This window comes from Lycium ferocissimum, chromosome 7 (genome assembly GCF_029784015.1).
Source record: "Lycium ferocissimum isolate CSIRO_LF1 chromosome 7, AGI_CSIRO_Lferr_CH_V1, whole genome shotgun sequence".
Lineage (NCBI taxonomy): Eukaryota > Viridiplantae > Streptophyta > Magnoliopsida > Solanales > Solanaceae > Lycium > Lycium ferocissimum.
This window is the reverse complement of record NC_081348.1, coordinates 25,884,224-25,894,786: the sequence shown is the minus strand read 5'-3', so window position 1 is coordinate 25,894,786 and position 10,563 is coordinate 25,884,224. Positions and strand designations below refer to the sequence as shown.

Sequence of the window (10,563 nt, the reverse complement as noted above, 5' to 3'; positions counted from 1 at the left end):
GCCTCAAGGTGAATACGTTTCTCAATTTGAAGGGTTCACAGCTTGTGGTATAGGACTTCAATGTGTTCTGGAAGGTAAAGAGGGTCTCTCTGAACAAGGGCAATCATAAATAGACCAAGCTATGTTGATGACTTGATAGAGATAGGAGAAGAAATGACAAGAACCAATGATGTTCATGAAAATAAAATAGGTAATTGCAAAAGGAAAAGATTCTACGCAACACATGTCTATTGTCACTTCCATCCGAAGAAAATAAAAAAAATAAAAACACATTAGCAGTATGCCAAAAATGAAGTTGCTTTCATCACTATTTAAGAACATGTGAAACTGAATAGAGGTATTAGCATTAGTATATACATTTATCGTGATAATTCATCAAAAGAAAACCATTTTGATTAAAAAATAAACTCCGAAACCTTACAATAATAAATTCTTCACATAATTTTATTGAATTTCTCATACATCACAAAGATAAAAGTGAATAACCTGACTTCTCAGTACTTATCATAATACAAAACATTCGTGTTTCAAGATCCGCCAACAATCTTTTATTTCATAATATTTTCATTAGAAAAATGAAAATATTTTACATCATATCGAGCATAACCTAAGGTTTTACATTTTCTTGCAACTCTGCATTAGGCATATAAGCTCACAGGGCAGCATCAGGCTGTCGTTCTGGCAAAGAAGCTTGGAATTCTGGTAACGCCTCACAAGAATCATATATCTTCCTTAAGGTGGGAAACTCAGACTGCACATAGAAATAAGGTGCATTTCAAATTAATATTTGTGGATATCAATTAGATGAAATCAAAAAGTTCTAGAGGTTCTATCCCAAAAAGAATGAAAACCAAAAACTCAAAGACTGTAAATCAAAAATGCAATTAAGTTTTGGTAGATATGTTCATTAAATGGTATCGAAAATATCTCTAGACAACCTACTTGCCGATTGACTATTTAAGGTTTTATTTATTTTTTCATTGGAAGGTTTGGAAGGGAAAAGGAGGGGGGGAGGGGAGGAGTAGGCCAGGAAAGGACAGTTGAGGAAGACATTGTTAGATTCAAACATTCAATGAGTGGACTGCATATATTCAAGGAGAGAAAGCAGGATCCATGTTTCAGAAGCTGCGATCAAATGAAGATTTTGCAAGTGTAATGTGAGATGTTTTCAACACAAAAACGTAGAAACAAAGGTACTTATTTTTGGTAAATGATTGGATACTATAGCTTATTTTTGGTAGGGATGATGATTCAGAGCCATTCATGCCCTTCATTAGGTATGTTGGGTCCATTATCCAAGGAAATGAGGAGATTGATGATGATGTCACACACCGTATTGGGGCAAGGTGGATGAAATCGAGGCTTGCCTCTAGAGTCCTGTGTGATAAGATAGTGCCTCCAAAGCTTAAAGGCAAATTCTACAGAGTGATAGCTAGACCTACTTTGTTATATGGGGCATAAGGCTGGCCAGTCAAGAAATCTCACGTCCAAAAGATGAGGTTGCAGAAATGAGGATGTTGCGATGGATATGTGGGCATACTAGGAAGGATAGGATTAGAAATGAAGTTATCTGGGACAAGGTAGGACTTAGGAGTGGCCTCGGTGGAGGACAAGATGCAGGAAGCGTGGCTGAGATAGTTTGGGCATGTACAGCGGAGATGCACGGAGGCCCCAGTGCAGTGGTGCGAGAGGTTAGCTATGGATGGTTTCAGGAGAGGTAGAAGTAGGCCAAAGAAGTATTGGGGAGAAGTGATTAGGCAGGACATGGCACAGTTGTAGCTTACCGAGGACATGACCTTCGATAGGGGGTTATGGAGGATGCAGATTAGGGTAGAAGGTTAGTAAGTAGTGGGGCGTTGTCCCATGTATCCTTAGCATATTAGTAGGCGTAGTGTTATCTTTGCAGTTCCTTGCCCTTTGATTTCCTGTTACTTTCTGATGTCTCTTGTACTTCGATTACCGTATTAGATTGTTGCATTTATTGTTACTTATCTTTATAATGCTTATTTATACTATTTTGCTATGGCTCCTTTATTTTCATCAATTCTTGTCTGACTTTTTTGCCATGGCTCCTTTACTTTCATTAATTCTTGTCTGACTTTTTTGGTCCTGCTTTTCTTGGTAGCGGGTCTTTCGGAAACTTGACCTCTCTACTGCCAAAGGTGGGGGTAATGATGCAAGCGAGCCATCAAGAACATGCTTAAACCAATGAGCTAGGGATCGCTACTTTAGAGGTTTAGAAGATGCTTGGAATGAAGACTTGAGGCTCGAGAGTATGCTAAAGTGGAAGTACAACACTCCACTTGGAAGAAAGGAGAAGGTGCATATGTATGCAAAAGAGGTTATTCCATAATGCTAGTCATTTCATCTCAAAGGAAAACCAACCAAACAAGGCCCTTACTTCATTAAGGGTATAATTGTAATAGCAAGCTAGTCTTCCTTCTACCCCAAGTACAAATAGTAGACTTAAACATTTCGCAGGACTTGGACTATTTTGATGAATGATATTTTGATACTCTATTGAGAGTGTGAGTGTTTGAGGGCTTGTTGAAGCCATTGATTGTGTGAATTTTTGAGAGGATTGGTTGCTTGGGAACTTAGATTCCCTTGAGGTCATCCTAAGAGATTAGGTGCTTAGTTCTATATTAATTGGAGGTTTTAACTAATTAAAGAGCTTTAGTTGCGTGTCTTCTTTTGTGTCAATCTAGCTATCATTTACTTTTCTTGTTGTTTTCTTGTCTTTCCATATCCGTTATTGTATCAAGTAAGGTCTCACGAGGCCGCCGTGGTGGGCACCGAGGGGATTGGTGGTGGAATGGAGAAGTCCAAGGGAAGGTGGAAGCAAAGAAGCAAGCATATGTGAAGTTGGTAGATAGCAAGGATGATGAAGAGAAGCGGACGAATAGGAAAAAGTATAAGATGGCGAGAAAAGAAGCGAAGTTGGCAGTTTCGGCGGCAAAAACGGCAGCCTTTGAACGCGCTTTATGCGAAAGAGGACGAGAGGTAGGGATGAAACTATTTAAGCTTGCCCCCCCGAGAGAGAGGAAGGCACGCGACTTGAATCAAGTGAAGTGCATCGGGGACGAGGATGGCCAAGTGTTGGTACGGAAGCCCACATTAGACGGAGATGACAATCGTACTTTCATGAATTCTTGAACGAAGGAGGACGAGACATTGTGTTGGGAGATTTGGAGCACTCTCATAGGCGTCGCGACTTTGGATATTATAGGAGTATAAAGGTTGAGGAGGTTAAGGGAGTTGTTCATAGGATGCGCAGGGGAAGAGCGGCCAGCGGACTCGACGAGATTCAAGGGAATTTTGGAAGATTGCAAGCGGGGTAGGCTTAGGAGTGGTGGCCCAGGTTGTTTAATGTCATTTTCAAGACGGCGAAGATCTGGGAAGAATGGAGGTGGAGTACGAATGATTCCCCTTGTATAAGAACAAGGGCGACATTCAAAAGGCTGCAACAACTATAAGTATCAATTTCCCCGCTAAGTCATACTATGAAAGTGTGGGAAAGGGTGGTGGAAATGAGGGTGAGGAGAGGTGTGTCTATTCCGGAGAACCGGTTTGGATTCATGTGCGGGCGCTCGACTACGAAAGCCATTATATTGTAAGGAGATTGGTGGAGCGATTATAGGGAGCGGAAGAGGGACTTGCATGGTATTCATTGACCTAGAAAAGGCCTACGACAAAGTGTCGAGAGGTCTGTGGAGATGCTTGGAGGCTAAAAGTGTACACATGTGGTGTACATTAGAGCGATAAAGGACATGTATGATGGAGCTAAGACCGGGGTAAGGATGGTAGGAGGAGACTCGAACAACTTCCTGTTCGATGGTGTTGCGTCGGGGATCGACTCTTGCTTGTTTCTAATGCCTTGGTGATGGATGAATTGACGCGACAAATACAAGGTGAGGTGCCTTGGTGTGTCTTTGTTCGCGGATGACATAGTGCGATTGACGAGACTCGCGGGGTTAACGATAAGGTTTGGAGGGCGGGAGGCAGACGTTGGAGTCTAAAGGATTTAAATTAGAAGTAGGACCCCGAAGACGAATACTTGGAGTGCGGGTTCGGTGGCGTCCGCGTAAATTTAACGAGGGCCGAGGCTTGGTACCCGTGCCATTCAAAAGAAAGGAAGTTTCAAGTATCTTGGGTCTTATTCGGGAGATGGGGATATCGACGAAGATGTTTCACATCGTATTGGTGCGGGGTGGTGAAATGGAGGCTACGCGCCTCGAGTCTTGTGTCATAAAAAGTGCCACCAAAACTTAAAGGCAAGTTCTACAAAGTGTTAGTTAGACCGACTTTATGTACGGGGCGGAGTGTTAGCCGATCGAAACTTTCACGTTGAGAAGATGAAAGTCGCGAAAATGCGAATCTTGCGATGGATGTATGGGCACGCTAGGAGGGGGATAAATTAGGAATGAAGATATCAAAGGGACAAGGTGGGAGTGGCATCGGTGGAGGACAAGATGCGGGAAGCGAGGTCGAGATGGTTTGGGCATGTGAAAAGGAGAGCACGGATGCTCCGGTGCGGAGGCGTGAGAGGGCCGGCTATGGACGGTTTCGAGGAGAGGTAAAGGGAGGCCGAGAAGAAGTATTGGGGAGAGGTGATTAAGACGGGATGTGGCACGGTTTCGGCTACCGGGACATGACCTTAGATAGGAGGTTGTGGAGGACTCGGTTAGGATAGAAGGCTAGGTTGCTTATCCTTTCACCATAGTAGTTGTCGTTTTGCTCGTTCGTTTATTGCCATTTGATTTACGCAATTATATTTTTGTTGGGCCTTTGTGCTTTGATTACCTTATTTATCTATAGTAGTTAATGCTCGCTTTCTTTAAATGATACTGCCATGACTTTCTTTTATTATTCCTTTTTTCATCTTGTTTTTGATATGCTTGGCCTTATCGACCTTTTGTCTTGTTTTCCTCTCTTAGTCGAGGTAACTTTCGGAAATAACCGCCACACGCACCGAGGTGGGGGTTAGGTTTGCGTACACTGCTCCTCTCCGGACCCACGCGTGGGATTACTTGGCTTGTTGTTGTTGTAGTTGTATCAGGTAAGGTCTACGTACACTCTACCCTCCCCTGACCCCACTTGTGGGAGTACACTGGGTATGTTGTTGTATGATGATTCAGAGCCAAGCATCATGTCGACTAAGTTCGTTAACGAGGTCAAGGGTGCTTGAGCTCGGAAAATAATCAAGTAAAGATTGAACTTGAGCTTGTTTATTAAACGAGTCCAGCCCCTACAGCTAGGTAAAATCTGGCTAAGTAAGTTCAGACCTTCAGAGCTCGATCAAACTTGGCTCAGTTGCAGCTAAGGACAACGAAGTTTTTTTGCACTGAAATTCAATGCAGAGAGATTGAAAGGATGGGTAATCATTTTGCAGTCAAAAAATGACCCAAATCCATTTAATAGCAATTTTAGTTATCACCGTATTCACAAAACACCAACCAAAACTTACCATTTCAATGTTAAACCTTTTAGTAGCCACTGCAATTTGAGGGGCCAAAAACACATCAGCCTGCAATTTTCCACCATGTTATATCAGCTCCGAGATCATTCAGGTATAACATCCCAAAATTATCATTGAGCTGCTGTGGTGATTTCTATTTTCAGCGAAACAAAATAATACCCTGATCTCACTTATTCGAAAGAAGCAACAAGTGTACTCAGGAAAAAAGAAGTTTACTACACAAACAATTTTCCAGAACCCTAACTAAAAAATTACATCAAAATGATGCACCATAAAACAGAGATTTTCAGTTTCCTTGCATGCACAGAAAAATATATCGTCATAAAACAAAAACGTTTCTTAACAACTGGAAATATTATCTCCGCTACTTTCCAATTCATTTATAGGAGCTCAAGGAATCCAGGTGCACAATAAACAATGCTAGTAAGAAACATAGAAGTTTGGACAAAATACCATGTATACTTCTTCTCCTGTAGCATACTTCCCAGCAGATCCTGCCAGCAATTTTTCAAGAGCTGTTCCAGAACAGATGAAATTTTAAATAAGAGGTTGAAGAAGACTACTGAAGGAAACAAAATCCCCTACATCAGGAGTCCTAGTTTCCACTTGCCACATTCTTAATCTTAGATGCTATAGAAGCAAGAGGATACATCATGATCTATAGCCAAGAAATATCATCTCGTTTAATTAAAAACCAGACGCTTAAGCAAATGATGATATTGAACACTGTTAGGCTGAAATACATCCTTCTCCTATCCAATCCAGAAACAATTATACTCTTTTGATTCATGAAAAATCAAATTCATCACCAATTAAGGCGAATATTACCACTATCAATATCCGTGGTACCCTTTATGATAATTAAATCCAACAATAGTTCAATTGGATTTCCAAAAATTTTGAAGCACATGTACATCTAACCATATTCAAAAAGTTACAGGGAATCATATTTTAAGAAAATAAAAAATGAAATCCTGCCCATTCGAAGTTTTCCCCATTATATAAATTCTATTTACAAGCCCAAAACTACTCTGCCAGATATAAAATATGTAAGCCAAACTAACTCCTTATCCAGTGAAACTATGTCAACTAAATTGGAATAAGAGACTCCATGATGATGAACAATTATTTTTTGATAAGTTCATCGATGAACATTCTTATATACCAAAATAGCTCAAGTTCAAATTAACTTGAAGGTTTCATAGGTGACTTTTGTTTTCTCATGTGGACTAATGAGCAAGGGAAATAGAATACGCATAAAACTGAATCCACAGAAATACCTTTCCTGAAATGCGTACACAAGCAAGGATATCCTGCTTGGCTTTACATAATTTCCCATTTTTACCTTCTTATCTTGAAAGCTGACTATAGTTTCAAATGCAAGGAATAGATGATTCCATAAAATCCATGATAAGAAGTTAGAAAACCTCAAAATACAACAATGTCTTTCAGAATGATATAATTCCCTGAAGCTATAGTGAAATAGCAAATACATGTTAGGAGAAGGTTAGAAAAAGGCTAAGAACATAGAAAAAGGCTAAGAACATACTTACATCAAAAGAATCAAGGGGAAATTCCAAACAAACTTACCTACAAAACCTTTTTGTATGTGAAATTTTGCCCATAATTGTTTCTCTTCGGGGCCAACTCTTTCCTCCATGTATTTCTGAAATTTGAAGGTGACTATTATTGCCCTGACAAAACAACTTCCTTGATCACACAGACCATAAAAGGAACTGTTGGAGCCAGAGAAATACCAGCACTGACAACATGTGAAGTGGCTGCATATTAGAGCTGACAATACTTGCTGCCTGCAGAGAAGGAAGAAGGAGTGCACACTTTTTATCTTAGTTGCAAGTTGCAACCAACCTTGCTCCTTATTTGTGAGAACATTTTCCCACAAGTCAATGTTCATCATTGAATCTGGAAATAATATATATCACCCTTCATCGAGATATCTTGCCCTTATGGACTCAAGATAATGAGCAGACACACAATAAGCTCATTTTTATTTCTATTTTTTTCTTAATCAAAATGTCCTTTAAGGAATTTTCATGATTAATTCATAAAGCCCTTCAAGGACTTCCTGAGTGAAGGTCCACAGGCACTTGGATCTAACCTGAAGATTGAGAGCTCTTAATTGAGGTTCAACTGGCAACAGGGGTCTCTGATGATACTTCTCTTCCAAATACTAGCCAAACAGCAAAGAGATTAGCAAAAAATTGAATCATTTATGGTGGTGTCAGGATTAGGAATCAAAGAAGATGATTTGACCTTAAGAGATCTTATTCACAAATAAAAGGACCTACCAGTAAAATTGCATAGGAGTCCGAAATGACCACATCGCCATCAACCAACACAGGAACATAATGAAGAGGATTTAATTTATCAAACTCTGCCAAGTATGCATATGATATTAGTCAGAAATGATGGGTCAACAAAAAAAAAAAAAAATCATATACCACCAATATTCCATTCTTGAAGCATTGCTCAAGCTCAGAAACTATGCTAGTGAACCACTGATCGCTGCAGAAGATTGTGTTTACGCTCGTACATAAGGTAATGTTATGAGTTGCCAAACAGTCAAACAACTTAGTCTCACTCTTCAGCGAAATTGTTCCATGTTCTTTATTGAAATGCTACTTCTGTTCATCACTATATAGTCAAGAGCTATAAGATTTTTGTTTATAAGTAATCATGAGCTATAAGCAAAAGCTTCACCTAAAGAGCTTAAACAGACTAGGAAAAGCTATGAAGTTGAACCATCAATCACATCTACTAATGTTCTTATTTAACAAAACATGGCAGCTGCTACTATCTCTATGTCTAGTTAAGCTGACAGCAGCGAATTACAACAAAAGAAAGATCAGTCAATCTTCAGACTCTCTGACACATGATTATCACGATTTTAAGCATCTGAAGAGACATTGTGGGCACACCACGAAGAATGAGCTTTCTTGGCTGGACTTATCCAATACTATGGGAATTCATTATCTGCAACTTCGTTTATCGACACAATATTGCACTCATGAAAGACTATGGTACTCTGAATTGCATACACGTGAATGACCAAAAAAAAAAAAAAAAATCAAACATAATACCTGGAGTGAACTGTTCTCCTTTGCCAAGGTTGACTGCTCTATATTCATAAGAAAGCCCTGTGCACCCCAGAAACCAAAACACAAAGTAAGCAATCAAACAGTTCCTCAATTGAAAACCCGAAAAAAAAAAAAAAAAATATTCCCTCCGTTTCATAATAAGTGTCCACTAAAGCCATTTTATTTTGGTTCAAAATAAGTGTCCACTTACATAATCAAGAAGAAATTAAGTATCTTCTTCCAAATTTACCCTTAGATAAGTTAGTTCTTATGTAATCAAGAAACTATATTAAACACTTGTTTTGAGCCGGAGGAGGTAGTGAACAGAAAACTCAATCTTGGGTAGCCGGGGATTATCCAAGAATAGACCTTTGAGATTTAAGGCGAAGCGAACTCTCCAAGAACATGAACTTTGCCAGAAAGAATACAACACAATCTTTGAAACAGGTGTTGAATCAGTTGCCTTCTTCTGCCAAAATGCATTCAAAAAGGCTTGTTCAACTCAAAATTTGCTCCTTTCAACTGTGTGTTTTTGGTGGGTGTGTGTGAAAAAGAAAGAGAAAGAAAATGTACCTGAGAGTTATGGGATTCCATGGATGAAGTTGAAATGGGAACAGCTGATGATGAAGCATTATTAATAGTAATAATAGAGTTGGTAGTTGGAGTTTCAGTGTGAGAAAAACGTCTACTTTGAAAACAGTACATTGGCAAATTGTGGGGTTGAACTAGTTTAAGATAGGATCTGCTAATTATTTGCAATAACAATGGTGGATTAATCTTCATTTCTACTCACTAAACGCAAATTTACTGTTTCTTTCTGCTCTCTCCTATAGATCTAAATTCATAAACGAGGAGGGACCTTTCATAAAGAGACTCAATTTGTAAATATACTCCTGTATTTAAAATTAAACATTTATATTATCTATGTACAAAATTCCACCCGAGTATCAGCTTGAATTTAAAAAATCTAAAGATTTCCAAATAGAAAATTAATACAAAATACTTAATTGAATGTACCAATTATTAGTAATATAATTCTTCTGAACTTTAAACATGTTTATATTTCTCAGTTTTATTTTACTTTGCTTATTTATTTTTTCCGATAAAATTATCTAGATTTACTTGATTCGATGACAATTTCTTTGTGTAGGATTTAATTTATTTTAAAAAACATTTTAGAAAAAACAAGGATGACATAATTATATTTGTGTAGAAATTCTAGTCAATCTTTCAGTTTTTTTTTTAAACAATAGGAGGTGTTCGATTTTTAAAAAATGATTTTAAAAAAAGGTATATCCGCAACAGGTCATCACTTGAACGTGTTTGATTTTAAAATATATAGGATGTATTTGCTACAATGCCATTATATCATATGCTTTGTCTTTGAGTTCACTCTACCGGAAACAACTCTCTACCTCCCAAAATAGGAGTAAGATCTGCATGCACTCTATACTTCTCAAACCCCACTTGTGAGATTACATTAGCTATATTGTTGTTGTTGTCATTATATGAGTGTTTAATGTAAATTACTATTTTATTTAAGATGTGAAATATTTCATTTTATTAAAGTGAACATTATTCTTTAAAAGATTAAATTCTATAACTCACGTTGTAAAAATATGCAGAATCATATCACTTATTATGTAATTATGAATAAACTAGTCAATTTGACCGCGCTTAATGCGGCAATGAAAAATATTGGTGAATTTTGAAATAACTTTGTTGTGATTACAAATCGAAGATAAAGAGAAAGTTTTTTTTAAAAAAAAAAAGTGCATATGAATTGTATGTTTGATTTCCTTTCCAAATTATTTTTGCAAGATTTTCTTTTCATTGTTCTTAATTATTTCTATTTCTTTTCATTGTTCTTAATTATTTCTATTTCTATTCTTTAATCTCCCTCTTAATCGTTCCTTTTCCCAAATTAAATAATTAGGTCCAACTTTAGAAATTAAAAGCCATTACTCTTCTTCTTCTTCTTCTTCT

General features: G+C 37.9%; 1 protein-coding gene across 2 annotated transcripts; it reads right to left on the bottom strand.

The window, feature by feature from the left end:
- Positions 1 to 433: 433 nt before the first annotated feature.
- Positions 434 to 9,467, bottom strand: LOC132064046 (glutathione S-transferase zeta class-like). Of its 2 annotated transcripts, none has more exons than XM_059456906.1 (10): positions 9,151 to 9,467; positions 8,947 to 9,040; positions 8,581 to 8,637; positions 7,789 to 7,874; positions 7,599 to 7,670; positions 7,237 to 7,290; positions 7,070 to 7,145; positions 5,933 to 5,994; positions 5,468 to 5,527; positions 434 to 751 (listed from the first exon to the last, which is right to left on the bottom strand). In XM_059456906.1, the coding sequence occupies exons 1-10, from the start codon at positions 9,358 to 9,360 to the stop codon at positions 653 to 655; spliced, it is 870 nt and encodes a 289-aa protein (XP_059312889.1). In that variant the 5' UTR covers positions 9,361 to 9,467; the 3' UTR covers positions 434 to 652. The 2 variants fall into 2 exon arrangements, with proteins under 2 accessions (XP_059312889.1, XP_059312888.1); XM_059456905.1 differs by having other exon boundaries at positions 8,947 to 9,043; positions 9,151 to 9,466.
- Positions 9,468 to 10,563: the final 1,096 nt, after the last annotated feature.